Below are 25,594 nucleotides of genomic sequence, written 5' to 3'. Positions count from 1 at the left end.
CTTGCTGCACAAGACTTTCTTCTTTCTCTCATCCCTATTCTGTCCACCTCTCTAGTGCAAGAGTTAACCAGTATTCTCAGTCATTCATCCCTTTCTCTGGTAAACTCTGTAACTCCCTGCCTGTTTCTGTATTTCCATCTTCCTATGACTTGAATTCCTTCAAGAGGGAGGTTTCAAGACACTCATCCTTCAATTTTTTACTACTGCTTCAGACCCTGTTGGGGACTGGCATCTAAGTGGGCTTTTTTTTTTTTTTGTATTTTTGCTGCCCTTGGCTGGTGTCCTCCTACGTAAAAAAAAAAAAAAAAAAATGACTCCCTACCCCCTAGGGCTGACTTCCTCTGTCACTTCCCATAACACACAGGCAATATCAGTGCAGTGAACTTTCAACCCAGCTAAGAGGTGTACAGTTGTGTTCTACGTACCAGAGAAGGAATCTCATTATACAGTTGGTAAAAGTTCTGTTTGGCATTTACTGGATCAGAGGTTCAGATCCACCAAGCTGGTTTAGTACCAACTTCCAAACTTACATTATTCATTGCAGTATTTTATCTTATTTTTTTCACATCTCCCTTTGATGATGTATCATGCTTGTCACGATATTTTGTGGAGATTCAAATAAAGATGCATTAATAATGACTTTTATGATGTCAATTTAAGCCAGGAGGCACACAACCTTCAATTAAAATGGATATAAAGTAGATAATTTGTGCTAACATTATTAACATTAATATGACATGGACCTGCAGGTGAACAGTAACCCTAGTGGGTCTCATTATGCTGAAATGAGCGACACCAAAATCTGTAAAGTCAGTATCGTCAATTGTAACAACCACCAACAAAAAAAAATACAGCAAAAATGGTTCAACAAGCAGGCTCATGTGTGCAGTGAAGTGCATGAACAGTATGCATAAATATCAAGACTACAACTATTTATCAAAAGAAAACATCATTCTTAAACATTAGATGATACTAGCTACATTGTGGTACCATGTCACTCCCCAGGCTGCAGCAACAACACTGGGGGCCAAATGTCCAAGATCACACACCGATTAACTTGGTCTCTTAATTCCACTATTAATTATAAATAACAATTCACCTGGACAAAGTTTTCTCTTCAACATTACAATACAAGTGTTAGCTACTGGGACGCTGTGTTTTGAGGGAAGTGTCGGGTTTGGTTATGTCAGAACAATTGTGTTCATAAAATAAATGAGAACTTTAATGTTAAGTGTTTGCATTTGATAACAGAGTTTTGAGTGAGTGCAGGCAGGATGGCAGGCAAATATCAGAACTATCTTACATATCATTAACAATCGTGATATTACTGTGTGAGAATTAGATAAGAATCAATTGGGATACTGCAAATTCTGTACATTAGTAACCTACAGTCTTTCCTTAGAAATTATCTAGGAAATGCCCTGATATGTCTCTTAACAAATATAAATCCTTTGAAACATTATTCATGAACACTGTCAACTTTCCAGTGCAATATTACTCATTACCTTACCCTAAGTCATCACTAACACTGAAAGATTAACTGAATTATGAAAGTGTTGCACAAGACGTTACCAGAAAATATATATACAGGAAATACACGAGCTGTGGACAGGTGACCGTGTGGCCCGACGCACTCAACACCTGTCACCCAGTGCGCCCATCACACCTGTGTCTTTATGACTATTAAGTGTCGCTGGTGGGTTCACTCAACTCATCAGCACGAATTATTGCCAAACAAAACAATATACATCATGTCATAGTAAAGTCTTGTAATACCAAATCCATTAACAAGTCTTATTATGCCATAATGTATAAATATTCCCATCTGGCTATTATCATATTGTCACTGCATTATGGCAAAATTTTATAAAGTTCTGTGAAAGCTGGGCCAGCCTTCACTATGAGTATTGGCTAAATCAAAGGTCACATGTTAATTTAAATGTAATTAATGCTTTGATTTTAGTTTAAAATGACAACCAAGTTAGCATCTTGAATGCACATGTTAAATGTCAATAATAATAATAAATTGATGATTCTTCCAGAAATTATTAATGAAATAATCAATAAAAAAAATTACTCATACAAACACAGGGTAAATCATATATAATGCTAAAAGTTTGTAAATTAATAACTTGGAAGGAACTTCACCCTAAATCATCAACTTGATTACATAGTTTAGTTAGCCCAGCCCTGGATGACAGAGAGAAAACACTCCACACTATAATCAGACATGACTGTCCTTTCAAACTACATTTTTCTCAAATTTCATAACACATGTACAACAAACAACAAGAAACCTTGACATTTTCTTCCACACAGCCATCAACAGCCAAACTTGGCCTTAACAAATCTACCAGACAAATACGGCCCCCAGACAGCAAGCAGACTAACAAAGTCCTCAATGGACGCGACAAAATACTGACTTGTCTTTTATGGGGCCGTTTGGAGACAAAGTATCCCCAGAAGTGCACCTCCCTTAAGGCAAGATACTTTTGAACAAAGGGTAGTGGTCACCTTTCTCACAGCTCTATATCTACACTCTCTCTCTCTCTCTCTCTCTCTCTCTCTCTCTCTCTCTCTCTCTCTCTCTCTCTCTCTCTCTCTCTCTCTCTTGCTCTCACTATCACATGCATTCCCTTAAAACATTACCACAAATCAAACAAGTAAGGCACAACCAATTCTTAAACTCACAAATATATTCATATATTATGTATATGTATATATATTATATATATAGTATATATATTAGGCAATGCATAATCTACTGGAAATCATGGTAAACAATAATTATTTTGAATATTCGTTTGTATCCTCTAGACAGTCATGTGAGCCCAGAGAACTGACTCACTGTTTGTGGGAACTGTCGAGTGCTGATCAGCATCTCCAATAGCTTCTCCTGCAGCTAGAGACAGGAATTCTTGCCGTCATTCACTGCCTTTCTTAAATCCATAAGGGAACACTTTGCTGGCAAGATTACATGTCTTTTCAGCCTAAGACTGTGATAGGGTGGAGGACATTGACAGCTATGGCTTGAATATGACAACAAAATGCAAAAATAAAGAAAGGAAAAAGTGAGACATAGCTAAGGGTGTTTCTAATGTGTGGGTAGTGGGCACCCAACACCACACTGGTACTGGTGGTTCTGCAGAGGCAGTATTGTTACTGCCACTGTATATGTAAGAGCCATTAACGGAAACCTGTATTATGCATAGCCTTTTGAATCCACTTTCACCAGACTTGTTACTTAGTTAATGTCTGGTAGTGACTCTACTTGTTTTGTAAGGCAGCAGGATCATTCACTCCCACCTTCAAGTGGCACATGCCATTAGTATAATTTTCATAAGTGTGAGGGCACTAAAGCCATCAGCAGTTACTATTAAGACTTCTAGTGAAGATAATTAGGTGGCCCAGTGGCCCACAGAGACATGGCCAGCTGTTAGCGGCCCACAGAAGTAGAAAATAAATGATGTGCATGCAGCAAAAGCAGCAACAGTTTACACTTGTGCTAAGTTAAGCAGGAAAAATAAATGAAAATCAGTGCTGTAAATCAGAATGGAATGGGAAATTCAAGTAGAATAATTACCACTGTAGTGCTTATTGGAGGAGTAAGAAGGGAAATGAAAGTCAGAGTGGGGAAGGTAAAAGTAACATTTTTTCCTGAGAAAAGGCGGTTACATGGCATCAAGAAAGTTTGTTGAGGACAATGAATTTTCAGCAGATAAGAAAAAGAGAAAGATGAACAGGAAATCTCAAGAAGTACAGAATAGCACAGATGGGGATCCTAGTGTCACAGCCAATCCCTTGGAGGGAGCCTCTGGAGGGAACAAGATGCAAGACAGGATGTAGATTAAGAGATAAGTGTATCACTTGATTATAAAAGAAAAACTTTGAATTCAAATGTGTCTTTTGTAACTAAATTCACTGTCACAGTATCACATGTCAAATTGTTACTTGAAATATTTACATAACTGCCTTTCACCCTTTCCAAAGACCAACAACCCACCAGAATGTGTTCCACTTACGGACTTAGGTGGGCTTAATACTGCTTGGTAAGTAATTAACAAACGCTTTTGATAACCGCTTCAGAGTGGTGGAGAAACAGGTATTGGAGAGGCTGATCGGCCCTCGAGGGCTTCCCTATTCGTTGGGGAGGGAGGCCTCATGATCCTCCTGAGAGGTGGGCTGAGTGGGCAGAGTGGGCTGTGTGTTGGGTCTGGGTGGTGGTGTGGGCAGGCTGGGAGCACTGGCTGGGGCTTGGGTTGGGGTGGGCGGCCCCTGCTGTGCCACAGAGGACATCCGCACCCTGGCACTCTCTCTCTTCTGGCGATGAATCTCCTCGGTCCGCAGCGTGATGCCAAAAATGTCCTCGTGATACCGATTTTCATCCTGGCAAAATATGCTGAGTCAATGTCTTGCATCTCTGGGGCATCACTATTATTCATCCTACTACATGGAAGTGTGGTGAAAGGACAGCTGAGGCAAACCAAAATCCACAAGGGCCTTGATGATCACTTACAGCTCAATTAGCAACATGTTCAATCCAAGTCAGCATTATGGGGAAACAGCAAACAACTTGACAAGAAGTGCTAAGGATGTATACAAATAGTCTTCCAAAGCAGAACAATAAATCAATGTTGTGTATTATTAAAGGAAATGGTGCATAAACAATGTACATATCTAAACAAATTTAAAGTAAAACTATAATTTTGTTTAAAAATGGGACATAATGAGGAAGACTCAGTCCTGTACAAATACAAAAAGGTAAATGCAAACAAGCAGATCCCAAACCCCAAACAAGACACAAGTGATGCCTCACCCTCATCTGCAGCATAAAGTTCTCCACCTCTTGATCAGAGAAGCGGCCATGTTCCTGCACAATGGCCTTCAGTTTCTGGTAGACACACTCAGCCATGGTACAGTCCCCACACACATAGAAGTGACCTTTCTCCAGCACCACTCTTCGGTACACCTCTCCCCCCACCTCCACCAGCAGGTCCTGGACATAGGTCTGCAGGAAAGGATGTTATCACTCTCAGTATTCCATTACTGCTTCACGCACTGACTGTCCTTCTCACTGGCTAGCAGTCATGTTGAGATATTGGTTAGCTGTGCTGATCATGGCGAGTAACTATCTTGCACTCGCAGCTCTCCTTAACAGTAAATTAATGGTTGTATTTTTGGGTGGAATTATGAAAGGAAGATTTTGGATTTGTCTAATTTTGTCATCTCCTGTGACACATGAACATATACAGAAGAGCAAGGAAAAGAGAATTCAAGTGGCAGATGGTAACTATATGTGATGAAGGCACCAACAAATTTTTGTACATGCAATCTGCAGAGAATACAAAATCCTGAACTACACCAGAAAAATCACATCTGGTGACAAACTACATATTATACTTGCATAAAAAAATATTAAAATACAGCAGGAAAAAATAATAAATAAACTTTACAAAATTTTTAAAACGCTAAATCTGAGTTCACTGCTGAGATCTGGGGGCAAGACTCACCTTGGGCAGTGTGGGCTCCCGGGAGAGTGCCAGGTGGGTGTGGGTGAGCACGCCACATGCCTTCATCATCTCCTTCTCTTCAGAATAAAGATCCATCTCCCGTGTTCGGCAGCCAAAGAAGAGGGTCATCTGGCTCACCTTCTCTGGGACTGTGTGGCACCGACATTCAGGTTTGTTACAAATGATGATCTCTCACTTGTGACAATGTTAAAGGAATCTACCTTGCTTAAAAATATTTCTCAAGTCAGAACATGCATTTAACTTTAAAAAATTTAATCCTTACAGGCAAGCTGGGTTGAATTATGTAGTTTCTTTACCTATCAATCATAAGTGTTTAAAAGTGAGAAATATTATAGAGACATGGGTTCATATCTTATTCCACCCTAACTATCATGCATCATTTGACCAAATCTTCTAAAAAATAAGGAGTGAGGATACTCCAGTGGAGGAAATGAGAGAACTATGTGAGAGAAGAATGAGAAGACAAGACAATGGTTATGGAGACACCTGTGCAGAATTTGTTGATCAACAAATACTTTTTTGGAACAAATTCCAAAAGGCACAAAACATCGAAGATACCACCCAATACTCACACTCTTCAAGCAAATCTTACAAATTTTTCACTCAACTCTTACTTTTTTTGTGGAGTATGGCATGGTGGCGGTGGTGCCAGAAGCCTCGGAAGGGTGCCACACCTGTGCCTGGTCCCACCATGATGATGGGCACGGTGGGGTCTCGTGGCAGGTGGAAGCTTGGTGCGCTGGCAACAATGATTGGTCAGCAAGGAGAATAAAGAAGTAACATTTCCTAGTCCTGCTCCAGACATTCTTATGGCAGGTCAGTGCACATGTAACATCTATGTAGTTGATCAAGGGAGCTTTCCATGTTTTTCTTTTGTAATGAAACTCAAGATTACTTGTGTATCTAAAATGTTAACCCCTATGAAACCAATGAACTTGGTTAACCAGACTAGCTTTCACAGGATATTATAGATTATATAGATATAAATATATGTGCATACATATACATACCAAGGCTGTCCCCCCAAAAAAAGTGGAGTAACTAAGTCAAGGCAAACACTTCCACAAATATTCACACATTCACATTCTGATTTTGCTATCATGAATACTGGGGCACCTTAGGGATGTGTTCCAGCTCCACTACTGTTTATGGTGTATACAAATAACTGTAGAAGCAAATATCCTGGCTGTTCCATATTAAAATATGCAGACAACACTGCAATAACAGGTAAAATTAGGAAAGATAATTCACATAAGTTTGTGGCTCAAGTTGATGACTTTGTATCATGGCCTAACAATACTACTTAGTTATATGGCCTAACAATACTACTTATAACTAAATGTAAACAAAATGAAAGAAATGGTAATTGATTTTATGGCAAATAACTTTCTTCCAGATCCACCTGTCATAGCTAGGAAGATCCACCTGTCATAGCTAATGAACAAGTTGAAAGAGTAAAAGAATATAAATATCTAGGTGTAGTAATTGATGACAAACTAACAGGATCTCCTCAATACACTAAAACTGTACAACAGGTGTCAACAGTGTATTAATTTTCTAAGAGTGCTGAAGAATGTTCACATAGACAAGTTACTATTATCTCTGTTTTATAAGGCAGTAATTCAATCAATCTTGTGCTTCTCAGTTCCAATCTGGTATGGAACTTTGAGATGTAAAGACAAAAATAAATTTAAGAAAATTGTAAAGACCACTGGTAGGCTGGAACTAAACCTTTAGGTGAGGTATACAATATAATGGCAGTAAAACAAGTGAGAAAAATTATGAATGATGCTCAGCATCCATTGCATTGCCAGTACAAGTTTCTGAGATCAGGCAATAGTCAGCACTGCCCATGATGCATGCAAGTAGATTTAAGAATTTTTTACCCCAATGAGTATAAAACTAAATCTTTAACCTCAAACTGACATCTCTCTCTCCTTTTTTTCTTTTATGAGTTTTATTTTATTCTCTCTTTTGTAATCACATGGATGAGCTCTACATAAAGATTTTCATGTTGTATATATATTCACCATGACAATAAAGTTACTTTCTTTCTTATTACTCACTCCCTTCACCAATATAAATAATACAAGTGCCTCACCTTCTGACAAAGAGCTCCACATGATCCCCAGGTGACACTTCCTTCAGGAAATTGGAGCACACACCATAGTGCAGTGGACCCTTTCCCCCTGTGAGGGTGAAATATATTAGCACATTAGCTTGCTGTCCTTATGCAAGCTTGTTCTTTCTCTGGAGAACATGGTACTAAAATAAGTGAAGCTGCAAGAAGCCACTAAGCCTATAGGCTACATAGAAGTCCCTATATTTTTCTTTCATAGCTATTCCCACCTATCATTCCTACTCAAATATGTCTAACATTCTCTTAAAGCTTCCTATTAATTCCACATTCACAACTTAATAACTAAATATGTTCCTACATCCTCCATTTTGTTTGAGAACCTAATCCTTCCAATCTCTTTTTAAACCTTAACATGTCAGGATGCAATATGAGTGAGTGAGACAAGAACCAGTGTGACTTGAACCAGGACCAGGAGTACAGTGGTGAGCATCAGTGTACCTTCTGTGTGGTACTGTACGATAGCCACAGTCACATGGACCTCGCCTGGGTGAGCATCAGGAGAGGAGCTGATGGAATAGAACCTTGGGCCCAAGAGTGGCAGGTGGGTGAGCAGCAGACCAGCATCGAGATTCACACTGGGGAACTCCTCCAGAACTTCACTCAAGTGTGGGTATCGGAAATGCTTCCACTCCTCATACTCATGAGGGTCCTGAGGGAAAGCATAGCAAGGAAGGTTGTTTAAGCATGGTAATTAACAAAACTATTAATTTACTTTTGTTGTGCTAAATAATGTTGAAGAAACAGGGATGAAATAGAAATAAATCGTAGCTATTCAAAGTTCACATTTGCTACATAGCACAAAAATGTAGTAGTGAGACAAGCTGTCTGAGTAAGGCAACTGATTCCAGCCATTGGTGGAGGAACTGATAATGAAAACTTGAGTGATGTTAACTCATGAAGGTTAAGAAGGGAGGGTGGAGGGAAAGCAGGCTGTGTACCGTGGCCAGCTGGTCAAGGCGAGTGCGCTCATCATTGTCGTGTGCATACTCTGCAAGCACATGGAGGAAATTTGATGTGGGTGGCGTGGTGATGTCCAGGTAACGGGTCAGCAGTTCTCTTACACTGGCCGATGGAAGCCTCTCGTGTGGCTCCCACGTCTGTGTTATGCCTGAGAGTGAAAGATAACATTGATGTGTGAGCATTCACTTCCCCCATCCAGCCATCCATATATCTACACACACTTGTCCACCATGTCTGACAGCTGTATATACACATGGCAAGACCTGGTGATGCTTACCATTGATGGAGTGTAACTCCTTCAGCAGCAGGACTTGGATGGGCTGGTCTGGGTCTGGACACTGCTGCAGGCGGGACAGCACAGCCTCCACCAGCTCCTTCCTGTTGGCTGGCAGGATGGCCACATGGTCCCCGGGCTGGTAGTGCAGCTCATTGGTGCTGCTGGTGCTCAGGATCACCTGCTGGGTTCCCCGGCTGCCACTGCCACTGCTGGTCAGGAGAAGCAGCAGAAGGGGCTCAGTTCCTTCCATATGATGATGGTGATGATTTTTATGAGTAAGTAGTTACTATTTTACTCACAAGGAACACATAAGTAATTGTATGAGTGTATCTAAATGAATACATAACCTATCAGTTAAATAGGTAAGTTCAATAAGCTTGTAATATGTACATAAAATATCCCAAAGTAGTGAGGTTGCACTCTACTGTTGTGGACAAAGAAGCAACATCTCCCAACTACCTCCACCTATCACATTCCCAGTCCATTTTTTTTTTTTTTTTTTTTTTGCAGAGCTCTTAGTGCAAAGCAGTTCATTAGTCCATACATTAATTAGATTTAAGGCCACGAGATCCACCAGGCCTTGCATGTCATTGCTTGGGACAACCACACGTAGCTGTCACATGAAGTGAAACAAATGTCTCACCTGGTATTTTCTCCGTGCAAATTCCTTGAGGCCAACACTTCACACGACCGCACCCTCTTGCCATGAGCACGGGACAAGCCTGAAACACACAAACACACACACACACACACACACACACAATATACTTCAGGAAGATCAATATGTCATAAGTGATGCATACAAACAATATCTCATAAATTAAAAGAAAATACAATCATCTGGAATCAAAAGAGACATTATGAGCTTGATAATAAAATGCAAGAAGACAAATGCATGAACCAGTAATAACAGGTGAGCCATGGGACTCACCAAGAGCTACATTGTCATTGAGATTGCATGGGTACAGCTTGATCTTGTCTGCTGTTGCTGCCGCTTCTGTCTTGAGAGCGGCGGTGGCCTCCTTCATGGCTACATCATCGTCCAGGCAGAAAGTCTCGCACCCAACCTGTGAAACAGAAACATGTATATACTTGTACACTTTAAGTGTATGAGACCTACAGCCATAGTATTATTAAATTTCCCCTTCCCCGTCCCATCCCTGACCTCACCCACAGGGCTGGAGTAGGTGAGAACAACCCCATCCCATTCCTTTGCCCAGGGTTCACCACGGTGGCCAAGATTAATGCTGGTAGTCCTTTCAAACCAATAATTCAGAGAAATGAGACAACGAATGCATTCTTCACTTACATTTTCACTAATATGCTTTATATAATGTAAAATAATGCACAAAGTTGATGATCTACAAGTAAATAGCAAATTTAAAAAATCAGATATGTCGGTGACCTTGAAGATCACTCATGGGGGTCCCAGAAGCTGGCTAGGCCTGCCAGTATGAGTTGCCAGTCATGCCAAGCTGGATGGTGTATGCATTTATATACACCATTGTCTAATGTTTCCCAGTAACACTCACTATCACGTTTTTCCACACACACTGCTCACTTTTACAGGCAGTGTGTGTGTGTGTGTGTGTGTGTGTGTGTGTGTGTGTGTGTGTGTGTGTGTGTGCGTGTGCGTGTGTGCGTGTGTGTGTGCGTGTGTGTGCGTTATCCAAGGAAATGCATACCATACTCTCTCTCTCTCTCTCTGGTAACTCACACCGGGCTGGCAGCGGGAGGCCCATGGAAGGTCCCACATGGGAACACCGTCTACAGAAACATTACAAACACATCCATTTACACAATGAAATGTTTTTCACTATTTTTCACTATTAAAAATGCATTTCCTTCTATAAAAACTGATAAATTATTGCATTGTTTCTCCCAAAAAATACGAAGGGAAGGCTAAAGGTGTCCTGTCTCTCACCCCAATGAGTTGACACTTTTCTACCCAATCCTGCCCCTCTTGCCACAGTTTTAACACACTCATGGGAATGGGGGAGATTAATACTATTGCAAATGGCCGAGGGAAGCGGAATATTAATACTGTGGCTGAGAGTAAGCAAGAAAAAGTTACTCATGAACATGCACTCACTTTTCTGATAGTACCCTAGATGTGGTTGTCAAAGGAAAGTATACAAGTGAATATTATGGGCTTCTATAAGTTGCCTAAGCTCTTACACAGAACAATCTGTGCCAGGCTGGTGCTATAGAGCAGTGTATGTACCATACCTCCTTACTGGTTGCTTCAACCAATTTTACAATGCTTAAAGAGGAAAAGTTTACATTACACTAACCTGAGTTGCTAGAACAAGAACATTCTAAAACATTGTTTCTTTTGAATTACAAAAATGGAGAAGTACAAAGCTGACCTTTATGTTGCATTCTAAAATAAGCCCTTGCTCTCACTATACTCACATTGAACACCTCTGCTGCCCACTGCTTGAAGGCTTGCTCCTGGCCGGCCAGCTCATCACCGCAGGTCAGCTTCATCAGCCGCTCCCCACCAAGCTCAGCCAGAAGGTTGTCCACATACTTTCCAAATGCACAAAAGTTTGGATAAGCGCTGGACCCGAGAGCAAACACAGCAAAGCTGGCAGGGAAAAGAAAATATGAGGCAGCCATTTCAAAACTTATGCCTATGTCAGTTGATACTTTATTTCAATACTTCAGGAGACAGAGTTACTATGGAGAGAGAGAGAGAGAGAGAGAGAGAGAGAGAGAGAGAGAGAGAGAGAGAGAGAGAGAGAGAGAGAGAGAGAGAGAGAGAGAGAGAAATTCAAACAAAACATTCAAATTTGAACTAAAACAGCATGTTAGCAATACAACATTAAAATCAAGTAGAATTTCACATAATCATAACATTTCACAGCAACATTACACAGAACCAGATAACACAACAATACCTAACTCCCTTTCTTAGCCTCTCACTGACTCACCAAACATTACTGTGGCACCCAAAACTATTCTCCAACATTTCATCCTCTCACTCACTCACTCACTCACTCTCACTCACTCAGTCACTCACTCACCGTACGTTGCTGAGCGCCCCAAAATTATTCTCAGACATGATATCAGATGTGATGGAGCTTCGGAAATTAGTGTTTGCGACCCCATTTTCCTGAGCCACAGAGGAGACACCAGCACCTTCCGTGAGGCTGTTCATCCGCATGAAGGACAGACTCCGGTGCATGCTGTTGGACAGAGCAAGATTAGAGAACTGCTACTGTGTGGGAGGAGGAGGATATGGAAAATGTAAACAAATGCTGGTGTTTGAGGGTGTGCTGCAGGGTGGTGTGTGGGTGTGAGACAAGGATGTGTGCAAGGAGGGACAAAAAAAAAAAATAAGTGGTGTGTAAAAGGGTATGAAGTGGTAACTGGCGAATGGAAGGGAGGGTGTTATGGGAGAGTGCAAGGGGTGAAGGGTTGTGAGGCAAAGGTGTGCATGGAAGGGATAAAAACCAGAGATGGTGGGAATTACTGGCCTTGTGAAATTTTGGTGTCGAGGGAAACTTTCTGTATCATGTCCTCTGCATACTTTTAATTTCTTTGTATGCATGTTGATCTTTTGTATATTGTATGCTACTGTCCATTCCACCAGGCATGTAGCAGATGGGAATGGAGTGTGAATGGCCTCTGTACATATCAGATTGAAGAATATGTTTTTAGTATTTCAGTTTGATCGCCAAGCCTATAGGCACCATATTAATATGTGTCTTTTCTTGAAGATTATGTAAGATGGAGTGTATGTGCTGAAGATCCAAAATTATTCACAAGATACCTTAGGGTCATGGCAACTGGTATAGTAAACTATCACATGGAGATACAAGTTACTTTGTGTCCTACAGGTGGGACATGTGGGTGTGCTGTGGTCAGAATGTTTCACTTGCTGCTAGGGAAGAGAACATCCAAGGTGTGAGGAGGACTCTGTATTCTGTACCTACAGGAACAATATATAAAGGCTCAAATACTCATTACTTCTGCTGCAAAATACTGTAACAAGATACTTCCTGCAACTAGTGGTACTGTGAGGCACCTACACATTATACTGTGAGGACTGTCAACTAGAAGCAGTACAGTGACTACCCTTAGGAGACCAGACATGTCCCTGAGCCGGTCCTCCCGGCTACCAATGCCAAGTGTGTGGCAGGGAGCAAAACGGCTGGCTTGAGATACTGCAGCTGCCTTTGGGATGTGTACAAGTGGCCAATGCAACATACTTCATTGAGAGAAAAGAATGAAAGGTGCAGACAGTCAGTCACCTTGAAGGATAGCTTGATGCCATATTTCATTACCTTGTTTCTACACTTGTCACTTTCCCACTATTTTAGACACAAATGTATTTTTGATAACTATAAAGTGGTATTTTCAAGACACTTTTTCATAAGGTGACTGACTATACTGGAAAATAAACAAACAATATTTGAAAGGTTTCATGCTGCTGTTACCAATAGCTTGCCTCTCCTCTAACACCAACACTGCCACAAACTTACTTAGGGGAAGACCTTCAAAGTAACTAAATGTGTGAACTGTTTGGGCATAAAAGATGCATCCTAACTTGAGTGTGAAGTGCTAAGCAAAGTACAACTCAGTGCATACATAACCAGGCACAGAGAGTATACACACAGGGGAGTGGATGGGGAGGCTAAGTCTGGGTCATTGTGAAAGACTTTACATCAAATTCTAATGATGTGAATAAGATACTTATTAGTTATTAGATTTTCTGGGATAAACAATCTTGCTGATTACAGAATTACTGGCAATGCTGGACTGCTGGTTTTCCTGCAGGCAAGAGAGAGACACCTTACTGGGCAAATGATAGTTCTCAATTTGTCTGGCAACACTAATCAGTTTTACTAACATCATTGTTTTACAGGAACTTTTTTATATGTTTTGCAGGATTTTTTTTTTTAATCAGTAAAAACCAGACTACTTTCCTGAATATTAGGGGTTCTAGAGAAATATGTATTTTGTACAGATTAGTAGACTGGCATCAGGGGAGTGAAAATGTTAAGTAGGAATGTGAGGAAGGAGAGGGAAGGTTGTTCAGGCAGTAACCTACTAACACACAGTGTACCCACTCACCTCTTGTGGGCTGAGTAGTCCTGCCAATAGGAGGTACTACCAAGAGACAAGCAAAAAACAAAATGAAAGCTATTGCAGGTGACTGTACCCCTCAACAACACTAGAAACTCTCCCACCACCACCACCACCACCACAAGGGGACTGCACTCTTTTTCTTCAACATTCCACTAACTCACCTTACAGGTTCTAACAGTTCTAACACTTCACCATATCTGTTTATATCATTGTAGAAGCTAAGCTATGGGGACTGGAATTTGTTGATAGATTTAAAAAATTCTAAAAGACCTTCACTGGGAGAAAAAAAAAAAAAAAAAAAAAATAAATAAATAAATAAATAAAAAAAAAATAAAAAATAAAAAAAAATAAAATAAATATATATATATATATATATATATATATATATATATATATATATATATATATATATATATATATATATATATATATATATATATATATATATATATATATATATATATATATATATATATATATATATATATATATATATATATATATATATATATATATATATATATATATATATATATATATATATATATATATATATATTCCCAAAATGAAGATATCAGCTTATTTTGAAATGTTAATTTGCCATACTGATCCTCATCTTCAAAATATAACTGTATGGGGTTCAGTTAACAGCCTGAACATTCTTACTGACAGCCACACACTGCAAGAGAGACAGGCAGCCACACTGAGACAAGCCAGACCCAGGACTGAGGCAGCACCCGCATCATCATTCATTACAAACGTTTTATCACCATTATATGTGTGAGTAGTATGTACATGTCCACATATACATACATGTGAGTAGTATGTAAATGTCCACATATACAAACACACTGCATATATATCATTATGCAAAAAAAGGCCTTCAGTACCACACAACAAACACACCTATGCCAACACATCAACTGATGAAGAGGAAAAACTGAACAGTAGATCAATAGAACACAATAAGCTTCAGACAACTATAATACTCAAGGAGACACAATGACATCAAAGTTTCACAATTAAGTAAAGCACACGACAGTATTATGCTGTATGTAAACCTGTACAGGAAAACTAGATCGTCCAGAGAAAATCCTATCTGAAAATATTGCTGTAAGAAAGATTCCCATTAAGATTCTGAAAGAAAATTCTAGAAGCAAAATTCACATGATACAAACACCTCATACAGTATTTTCCAACCATTACTCTGATCACTTCCAGGGAACAGGAACTGTAAATGAAGTTGTCAGACAGTCACTCCATTTATGTAACTGGTACAAGATTACATGAATATGAATGAGCAGAGAAAATAGAGCAGACAGATGAGATAAGAAGGGAAAGGGAGAAAAATAAGAAGAAGGGAAAGGGAGAAAAATAAGAAAAAAGTAAACAGGAGAATGAAGGAAGGGTGAAGAGATAGGGGAGTTAGGAAAGAAGATATTGTGATGAGATAATGAAGAGAGGAAAATGAAGAAATGCAAAGACAACAGCAAAGTAAAGAAAGGAATGACTATGAATGTGCTTGGGTGTGTGAAAGAAAACACACACACACACACACACACACACACACACAAAAAAAAAAAAAAAAAAAAAAAAAGGGCAGGGATAAGCCAGCGCATGCTGTTGGATCTTGCTATGGTTGTGTATGGCCAGCTGCACTATACTTAAGCTCCTGGTGTGTAGCACAGTGGTTCATGAGACCATCCCTTTCTTGTGTGGACCAGTGGGGCTAAGGATGTGAATGATATGTGTGTTAGTGCGTGGTGCTTTGTCTGGGCCATCCTGTGTGGGATTGCTGACCTGGTATATAGATAGATAGATGTGGAATGATCTGGATAAGGGTAAATGGTACAAGTATTAATGAGTTGAGAGCAATGGTTGACTAAAAGAGTGACCGAGACAAGACCCCAAGAGTGTAATCCCATTCCCTGTAAAGCACTGCTACAGAAGCAGAGTTACTCACCTGCTGGTAATGTCGTCAATGTCTGCCGCTGTTCCGCTGACCTTCATGGCGTACAGGTTCTTGGCAAAGTCCTGTCAAGGAGGAATAGAGTAAGAGAATGCATGAGAAAGCCTATAATTCAACAAAAAAATTTTCACATATGGGGAACAATACATGCTTGCGGTTATGCAGGAAATGAACATGCAGTGTTAGTTGTCATACATTGGTGGCAAACATTACTTTTCCTAGTACACATTTTTATTCTGATGCAAGATTCTCTCTTCATGGTAAGTGAGTAGTAATCAAGGTTTCAGGTTTGTTATTGGAGTAGTAACATTCAAACAACAGACTCAGAACTCTTGGGCAGGAGAAGGTTGCACCCAATTAATGTTATGAACGACAGAGACAGTGAGAGCAGCAAAGCATTGACAACAGTGGTAAATAAACTGGATATACCTTTTTAGGCTTGTACTTGTATACGAGTTTTCTGATGAATTCCTGAAGAGAGAGGACAGACAAAATAGGAGGATCAACAGGTGTCATGCACTGCACTAAAAGAAACAGTACTGCTGTGGGTAAAAACAAATGCTGTGGTTATGCACCATGCTACATGGGTATTATATGGTGCCAGGTGGGTCTAGGAACACCTTTTGGGGCAGGTGGTACATACACATTCAGAAGTTCTCCATTCTCTCTAGTCTGTTAATAGTTAGTTTTGTCTTGCACACACAAGGCAGAAAACTCAAGTCTTGTGGTGAGGGACAGCAGGGCAGGAGAATCTTGTCTGCTTTGGTGATGCAGTTCTATTTCCAGCTTGTGTGTGAATGACAAACCTATGTATCTAAATGCAGACATGAGAGGGTCACAGGACTGTACTACAAACTACAGCTATCAAGGGACAGCAAGGTGGGAACCAATTACACTGGTTTTTCAAACAAGTAATTAGGTTAAGGAATTCAAACTACTTCAAGAACATCTAAGAACCTTTAAAATTAATGATGCAATAACAGTGATAATACATTATGTAGACTGACAGTAACCCTAGTCTTAAGAGAGACTGTCACAAAGAAGATGGATTTTTCAAAAAATCTAATCTGTGCAAAGATTAAACAAATAATGCCACTCGGGTCAAGGTTATGATCCATGCATTGTCATTTCATTCAACAGACTCCAGCTGGTCACCAAAGGTTACTCCTTGGCCCGGTGCTGCACTGTCCTACCTCCCCATTCTCAGGAGGGTCTCCATTGCCAAATGTTGAGGTCACCACCAACACCAGGGTCTCGTGTTCTATGTTGATGAGGTCGTAGTCTGCCATGCAGCATACCTGAGTGTGAGGAACAGAAGGTATCATTGCTCTCTTTGCTTGTGACCTCTTTTTTAACACCATAATGATTCAGATTCAAATAGACATACAAGACAGCACAGTGCATGCAAATATTCATTCTCACAAAACCATTATCTCAAAAATAAGCAATAAAAAATATCACCAGCTCTCTGGTTTTGCTCTAGGGATCAGATAATGTGAAGAATTTTCCTTTATGATACACAGATACGTGATCATTTAAAGTGTTTATAGTGCCATCACTGATGTGTGTGTGTGTGTGTGTAAACCACAAATCCAGCCCTCAGACCTGAGCATTGAAAGTGTGGCCAAAAATCTCGCCCAACTTCTTGGCATACATCTCTGACTTGCCCGTCTCAGTGGCGTACAGGATGGTGGCCTTGATTCTCTTGGACAGTGCCTTGCCAAACAGTTTGCTGGTGAACTTCACAGCTCTGGGATTACGGAAAAGGGAAAAATTAAAATGATGAATAATTAAAAAAAAAAGGAGAGATACATAGATAAATAATAAACTAATCTACATATAAAAGAATATACAAACAAGAAGTTCAAACACAGTTTTCCACATGAAGCAACAGATCAATGGAGTCTGTTTTCAGAGGAAATGGTATGTGTCCAAAATGTATGCATACTTAATGCAAAATATGACTGGTATTAAAAGATGGGACAAAATAAGCTTGACTGAATCCTGTAAAAACAAAAATGGGTGAATACATACCTTCCTGCACATGCATTCCCATCCCTCTCACACACACAAGGAAAATAAACAAATGGTTACAGTCATTGGTCAGAGGACAGCCTTTCAACAGTTGCTACACGACTTTATTACAAAGAACATCTTGGCCACTCACTGGATTTCATCTCGTCTTTTAATATCCCTCTTTTCTCCTCCTTGTGTTAATCAAAAAGTTCCATACTTCTAAAAAGCTGAGTCTCGCAGTGTGGACACCAAACACTCTGCAGCACCTCACCTTGCAATCTCCTTGAAACGGAACTTGCGCTTCGTTCTCCTGATGGAGTTACGATTGACATCCTTGTTCTTCTTCCAGACGTGTGTCTTCCAGGCGGGGTCCTGGTACTCATAGGAGGGCTTGAGGTAGTAGACTGTCATCTCCTGGTGGAAGACAGGTGTGATGGAGCCAGACAGCGGTGGCACGATCCACACCCAGTCAGCAGGACACCCACCTCGCAGCTTCTGTTCGTTTTCAAAGTGCTTCATGAAGGACTCTGCTGCTGAGTGGTGGTCCACGATGGTCACGTTAAGGCTCTGTAAGATCAATGTGGTCAGGTCATGCAGGTAGGTCAGTAGCAGTGCAGTTCCTCAGCAGCAGTGGAAGGTGCGACATTCTCATTGGATGATAATGAACATGTAGGATCAAACCACATCATTCGAGTCTCACTATACAATTACTCATAATAATTATTAATATACAATCACTAGTCTGCACCATATACTCATGGAAAAAATACAGATTTATTTGTGATAGGAATGGAAACCTTATCAGAAATAAGAATAGAAATAACATACAATCACTAAAGATAAACTAATTCAACAACCATTATTTGTATCAATGTTGACCTCTGACCTGGAAGGAATGGAGGACAGCAATGTTGACCTCAACCAAGACCTTGTCCTTCCAGAGGTTGGTGGGGCTTCGTGTGTCCAACCCCATCCTCTTCCCCACCGTCTGGGAGGAAAAAAGAAGAGTAAATGTGTGTGTGTGTACACTCTCTCTCTCTCTCTCTCTCTCTCTCTCTCTGTCAGTGCATCAATTTCTATTTCTTTTCAGCAACATACAGTAATCTAAATTAAATGTTTGATTTTTTCCTATGTGCAATATCTATTAATTCATTCTTAGAAAAAACTAGCCTTGATCTCTAAACAGTCCTGGGAATTATTTGGCAAGTTTCTTTCGAATTTACATAACCTTACACTTCCTCTTCTGTGAACAAATGTAAGGCATGAATCTGTCGCCTCCTCCCTTCACACACGCCACCTCTCACCTCCATAATATTGTAGCGATGGCTGTCACACAAGTCCCGAGTGCCGATCTCCGACACCATGTACCAGCCATTGAAGGGAGCTGCAGGGAACTCCAATCCCCCACAGTCAAACAGAAGGGAAGCCACTGCTGGGAGGCCATACCACTGCAGTTCCAGTTCCTCAAACCACTTGTATCTGCAGGAGGAGGAGGAGGAAGAGGAGGAGGAGGGTTACACAATGTCATATGGTACCTTGTTTTGTTTACTAGTGTTCTCCTACAAAACTCTAATTCATTTAGTTACTCCCTATTTTGCTCTTTACACCTGCGCACTGTATATACTCTGTCACTCCCTCACTTGTCTGTACATGTATAGTGTTCCCAAAAGAGATTACTGGACAGCAACAACTTAAGCACCACTCCCTCACACTTACTCAGGGTGCGTGATGGGGACAGTCAGGATGAGGTCTGGAGGGATGTCAAACCACTCTGGGTCATGTCCATTGGCTGACAGCACGAGGGGCAGCACATCCCAACGCCCTCCCTTGCCCCGCCACCCCAGCCTCTGACACACCTGTGAAAACATTTGGGTTAGAGAAGGTGTGAGGTGATCTGTGCGGTATGTCTGGTGGTGGTGGTGGTGTGGGGGAAAATAAGGATACGGGTTACAATGGATTCCTTTCTTCCTTTGTCTTAGTCAGTTTGGAAAGACAATTATAATGCAGAAACATAAATGAAGTAAATTTGAATTGTGTAGGCATGAGAACAAAACAAGAAGATCCAAACAGCATTATTATTTTGGTTGAAACAGGTTGGACATTATTGTCATATATACCTTTATATTAAAAAAAAATTATATATAATAAAAATATCAAAATAACAAATGAGAGAAAAAAAAAAAGAACTCTTGAAATAAAAAAAGGCCCACAGTACAATACAAGGCCAACTCACAAATACATGTAAAAGACTTCAATAATCACCTCAGTAAACTCCACATTGGCGGGGTCGCCCACCACGGTGCCGTCCTCCTGCTTGTACCCTGCATAGCTGATCAGTTGGGAGTTCCACACACGGAAGTCATGCTTGCCGTCTGTCCGCTGGGGGAAGATGGTGATGGCCGACCTGGAGGAGGAAGTGTAAGGATGTGAGGAAAGTGCGAGGAAGGCAAGCTGTGTTAGTATTAGTGTATGGCGTGTTAGATGAAAGATGATATGCTGAGGTGTATAAGATAAATTATAAGGATGAGGTGTGAAAGGAGGGTGGGGTATATGAGGGAGAGACATAAGATGTGGTGGTGAGGAAAGAGGAAGGAGTTAGGAAAATTGTGGGTGGGAGATGTGACGGAAAGCAAAAGGTATGAGGGAGAGAAAGGAAAGAAGGGCAATGAGTAAACAGGGAGAAACGAGGAAATATGAATGAAAAAAAGAATGAAAGTGAGGCAAGGAGGAGAAGAAATAGATGGAGATAGAGATTTAAGAGCGAAAAGAGCAGTGGAATACCTAGACATGCATGAGATGAATAATTCTAAGTCACATTACATACTCACATTACATATTCATTCACATCACATCAGACTTGTCATTTTGAGCCCAGTGAATAATACAATGTGCTACAATTAAGTTACCCACCATATCTAAGGACCAACTGAGACTTGTGAAGCTTTAACAGAGAGAGAGAGAGAGAGAGAGAGAGAGAGAGAGAGAGAGAGAGAGAGAGAGAGAGAGAGAGAGAGAGAGAGAGAGACCCACCTGAGGTTCCCCTTGTTGGTGCCATACTTGATGTGGTTGCACAGCGCCTCAAACATGCCGCTTGCTGTGGTGACGTAGCGAGCGTCAAACACCTGCAACATACGACACCTGTAATACACCTGCTCATCTGCCACACACACCTGCACTGATCATCTTTAACACACACCTGGTTCTTCATTTTAAGTGTGAGTTTTGCGTTTTAGTGCGATCACCTTGTCTCCCTTATAGCTTCCGCAATGGCGACAAAATAAAGCTGTGTGTGTGTGTGTGTGTGTGTGTGATTTTAACCTATACATACACAAAACAGCTCACGACTACTGAAACCAAAGAAAAATTACCGTTGTATTTTGAGAGGTTTGTATTCATGGTGTCCGCTGATAAATACAACGAAGACAAACACGTGTTAGCAAATGTTCGTCTTCTAACCATACTCGCAAACTGTCCACAGGGCACCATACTCGCAAACTGTCCACAGGGTATCACACGACGTCTAAAAGGCTCTAGTGGCAGGTGCTTTAGTTTTCAGGGATTGTGGTAACAGACTAATAAGAATAACGCATTATCAGTGGGCAAAACACACATTGGAACCTGTCTACTCATCTGTGGCTTATGAAAACTGATAAGAGAACAAAGCGTGAAATAACAAGCCCTCCGCAATGAGGTGAAGGCGAGGCAGACTTTAAATATTCCCTCCCTGGCCTCCTTCAGGTATGTTAAGGTCAGCTGTGGCTCGTAATTAACTCTCAAGGGAGGATGTTTACTTTAACCGGCTACGTGTCTCAGCCTCCCTCCTTGTCCGCCACCATCATCACCATTATCATCATCAGCATCACTACCACTCCCAGTTTAGCCTGACGTGTCCCTTATCACTCCCTGACCCTTGTCTTTTCTCTCTCCTTTCCTATTCTCACTGTCCAAAAATTACACGTTTTTCTTTTCGTTCTCTCAACATTCTTATTTTCAAAAAGGTTCTTTCTCTTGTTCTTTTCTCTCAGTTTAGCCGACGTCTCTCTTCTCACACTCTGGCCCTTGTTTGCTTTATTATTTTATTTATATTACAACTTTCCAAAAAGAAACGTATGCTGTTCTTTTCGTTTTCTCCATATTTTTATTTTCAAACACGTTCTTCCTTCTCTTTCCTCTCTTTTTGTCTCATTATCCGAAACAAACTGTTCTTTTCGTTCCCTCAACATTTTTTATTTTCAAACATGTTCTTTCTTTTCTTCCTTCTCCTTTTCTCTTATTATCCAAAACTCACAATTCATTTAATTCCTTCGATACCTTCATTTTTCAGGCCCTAAATAACTCCCTTCACTCACGCTCCTCGCGTATGTCTGCCTCAAGAACAGCAGGCGTTATGGCCACTTGGTCTTGGTCAGCGGGGAATCCTACGCGATGGTAAGAAGCGGTGGTAATATTAGATCAGAAGATGGACTGGGTAGTGGTTGTAGTGTGGGAGCATTGCAAGGCCAGCTTACTTTTTTTTTTTTTTTCAAAATTTACTTTTCTAATACCTGCTTCTCAAATTTCTCAAGGAAGCATAACTTTATTATTGGCGAAGCGGAAGAAGAGAAGCCGTGCGATTTTCCCATCCAAAAAAATAACTTTCCTTGCATATTTCTCCATTAGCATATTCCTTTCTTTCTTTTTCCCTTTTTTCGCTGGGAAGGTAAGTTGGGGGAGATAGTTTGTATGACACTTCTTTATAAACTTCTACATCATTATTAGAGGGTTGTGACATTTTTCCTAGTATAGTATAATTGTTTATTTCTCCATCATGGCTTTATTGTATTCACTAGTCCGCTTTTCCATTATTTATTTATTTATTTATTTTTTGTATCTGCATTTATATTCTATGTTTAAGTTCCCCCCCAAAAAGCTTACATATAATAATGAGTTACTTGTCTACCTATCCACACACCCTTAATATCTTTTTCCTGTAATGACAAAGTGCAACGAATCTCCTGCGCATTTCCTAAAAGACGCCTTTCTTCAACGGAGCAGCTACTGTGTTCCTGGCAGACCGCGTGCAGAGATTAATGCTCTCTACGCTACGTTCAAAACTGAGGAAAGCGCAGGAAACAATGAAGAAAAATAGAATAAAAGGTATCATCAGTGGCTTCCTGCTTATGTTTCTTCCTGATTACCGATTCTGAAAGTTTTGTGGAAATTAATGTTTTCATGTTAGATTTAAAACTGAGAGAAACGCAAGAAATATCAAAGATAAATAAGGAATGAAAATGTATCTTCCCCCTGACTTCCTGTTCATATTTCTTCTTACTGATGCTCGTTTTCTATCGTGCTTGCTAAGGGGGTCACTTTATTGTTTTCTTGGTAATTCTATGTAATGTAAATGTCATCCTGAAACACTAGTAACACTTGCAGAAAAAGATAATTATTCTCTCTCTCTCTCTCTCTCTCTCTCTCTCTCTCTCTCTCTCTCTCTCTCTCTCTCTCTCTCTCTCTCTCTCTTCCATGCTTCACTTTTACTTCTTTTCCTTTGGCCCTCTCTTCCCTTCCTGTGACTTTTCCGCTTTTTTTTCTTCCCTTCTCGTCTCCTTCCTTTTCTCATCTGACTCCCTCTCTTTTCTTTATTTCTTCCTCCTTTTTTTTTTTACTCCTCATTTACCTCCCTTTCTTTCCTTTTCTTCTCCCTTCCTTTCTTTCTCTTGCCTCCTTCCTTTCCTCCTCCAATTTTCTTCTCCCTCCCTCTTTCCCTTTCCTTTTTCTTCCTTTTTTCTTTTGCCTTCTTCCTTTCTTTCCTTTTTTTGTCTCTTCCTCTTTCCTATCTCTTCATCTTCCCTCTTTTTTTCCTTCCTCCCTCTCTTTTGCCCTTTCTTCCTTAATATCTCTCTTTTTCATTCTTCCTTCCTGATCTTCTATGTCCTCTCTTCCCTTCTCTTTCACTCTCTCCCCGTCTTCCTCTCTTGCTACCTCTTCTTCACGGTTCCTTTCCCCTAATACTCATTCCTATCTTCACTCCCATCCCTTACCCTCTTCCATAATCTAATTCACCCCTTCCCCCCCCCCTCTCTCTCTGGTATACCCATAATATTTCTCTCCATAAGCACAGATCTTTCTCCCCTCCTTACCTTCATTCCTCTCACCCACACTCGTCTCCTCTCCTCCCCGCTCCTTCTCTCTGGTTTTCTTTCCTTCCCACCTACACTAATGCTAAATTCTCCCCCCTTCTCTCCCTCTCTGGAATACCCCATCAATCCCGTCACTGGTACATTTAGGCACATTTTTCAAGCACTACATTACTTCTATCGCTCATACAGAACACCCCATCACCTCCCATCATCCTGTCAACACCCCATCATCCATTACCTGCAGTCTGGACCATTCCTAACTCCCATCACCCATTACTTGGAACTTTGAACCCCTCCCATCACCTCCCATCACCGAAAAAAAACACCCTATCAATCAATACCTGCAATTTAACCACTCCCGTAATTCGCATCACTCTTCACTTAATATCTACAGTTGTGAACACTCCAGTAACCTCCATCACGTCCCATCGCCCAATATCTAGAGTTTTGAAGACCCCCATCACTCCCATCAGCTCCCCAACCAGTCATACCTGCAGTTTGGACCACTGGATGCGGCCAATACACCTCGGAGCGTTCCTCCAGGCGAGTTTGGCGCCGTACACGAGCTCCGTCTGCGTGAGGTCGTAGGTGCCTCTCTCGTTCATCTCCCGGCACACGTGTTCCCAGCGGAGGCGGTGCTGTTCGCTGTTGTACCTGCGTGGGAGAGTGTACCGTTAGTCAAAGCGAGAGGAAGAAGTGCAAGGGTGATACGTAGTGGGAGGGAAGGCTTAAGAGTGAAGTGGAAGGGAGGATGCGTGTTGGAGGAGGAAGGGAGGATGCGTGTGGAAGTCTTACGAGAGGAGAGCGAGATGGGGTTAAGAAGAGGGATTTTGTACAGCGAGGGACAGAAGTGGTGGAGTGTATAGTGGAGTGCGAGAGGGAGGTGCAAGGGATAAATGGAGGATTAATGTACGGCGAGGGAATGTGGAGCAGGAAAAGAAGTGTGCGGTGGAGTGTGAGAGGCAGGAAGAGGAGAGGTGAGTGTACGGTAAGGGAGTGAGGAGGGAGGGAATGCACGGTGGAGTGTGAGAAGGATGGGGAGGGGAAGAGGGAGAGTGTACAATAAGGAAGTGAAGGAATGTAAGAGGAATGTAGAAAGGAAGAGGAATACTTAGACTGAAGAAAGATGGCTATTTTAGCAAGGAAAAGAACATAAGACAATCTATATAATGATGAAAATGCAAACAACATGACTAAGATACATAAACTAGACAGAGAGAGAGAGAGAGAGAGAGAGAGAGAGAGAGAGAGAGAGAGAGAGAGAGAGAGAGAGAGAGAGAGAGAGAGAGAGAGAGGAGAGAGGAGAGACGAAGGAAACACAGGTAAACAGAGGGAGGGAGGAGGAAAGGAAAAGGAGTGAGAGAATGAGGGAAGAGGTGCCTGGTGTGAGCGTAACTGAGGATCAAACACCACAAAGGGCGCTCCACGGGTGGCTATGCAGGAACAACACAGCGCGAGGCGAGAAAAGAATACATTAATAAT

The 25,594-nt window shown here is 41.0% G+C and overlaps 1 protein-coding gene across 13 annotated transcripts in view; it reads right to left on the bottom strand.

Moving 5' to 3' along the window:
• Window positions 1-627: 627 nt before the first annotated feature.
• Window positions 628-25,594, bottom strand: part of LOC135090744 (nitric oxide synthase-like protein) — a 158,033-nt gene continuing 133,066 nt past the window's right edge. For 7 of the 13 annotated variants that reach the window (XM_063987770.1, XM_063987765.1, XM_063987768.1 and 4 more), the window contains exons 5-28: window positions 24,604-24,766; window positions 21,021-21,112; window positions 20,253-20,394; window positions 19,707-19,846; window positions 19,295-19,469; window positions 18,877-18,978; window positions 18,262-18,557; window positions 17,580-17,724; window positions 17,168-17,272; window positions 16,404-16,445; window positions 15,969-16,039; window positions 13,991-14,026; window positions 11,938-12,099; window positions 11,324-11,498; window positions 9,840-9,975; window positions 9,552-9,630; window positions 8,909-9,117; window positions 8,610-8,779; window positions 8,110-8,320; window positions 7,633-7,720; window positions 6,146-6,270; window positions 5,511-5,659; window positions 4,817-5,008; window positions 628-4,386 (exon numbers count right to left, since the gene is read on the bottom strand). In XM_063987770.1, coding sequence (XP_063843840.1) covers window positions 4,138-4,386; window positions 4,817-5,008; window positions 5,511-5,659; window positions 6,146-6,270; window positions 7,633-7,720; window positions 8,110-8,320; window positions 8,610-8,779; window positions 8,909-9,117; window positions 9,552-9,630; window positions 9,840-9,975; window positions 11,324-11,498; window positions 11,938-12,099; window positions 13,991-14,026; window positions 15,969-16,039; window positions 16,404-16,445; window positions 17,168-17,272; window positions 17,580-17,724; window positions 18,262-18,557; window positions 18,877-18,978; window positions 19,295-19,469; window positions 19,707-19,846; window positions 20,253-20,394; window positions 21,021-21,112; window positions 24,604-24,766 — 3,454 coding nt within the window. In that variant the 3' untranslated portion in view covers window positions 628-4,137. The remainder of the gene's footprint in view (window positions 4,387-4,816; window positions 5,009-5,510; window positions 5,660-6,145; window positions 6,271-7,632; window positions 7,721-8,109; window positions 8,321-8,609; window positions 8,780-8,908; window positions 9,118-9,551; window positions 9,631-9,839; window positions 9,976-11,323; window positions 11,499-11,937; window positions 12,100-13,990; window positions 14,027-15,968; window positions 16,040-16,403; window positions 16,446-17,167; window positions 17,273-17,579; window positions 17,725-18,261; window positions 18,558-18,876; window positions 18,979-19,294; window positions 19,470-19,706; window positions 19,847-20,252; window positions 20,395-21,020; window positions 21,113-24,603; window positions 24,767-25,594) is intronic. The other 6 variants (XM_063987771.1, XM_063987772.1, XM_063987773.1 and 3 more) reach the window with 6 other exon arrangements.

The sequence above is a fragment of the Scylla paramamosain genome, chromosome 36 (assembly GCF_035594125.1).
Source record: "Scylla paramamosain isolate STU-SP2022 chromosome 36, ASM3559412v1, whole genome shotgun sequence".
NCBI lineage: Eukaryota > Metazoa > Arthropoda > Malacostraca > Decapoda > Portunidae > Scylla > Scylla paramamosain.
The sequence above is the reverse complement of the archived record's forward strand: the minus strand, read 5'-3'. Positions and strand labels throughout refer to the sequence as shown.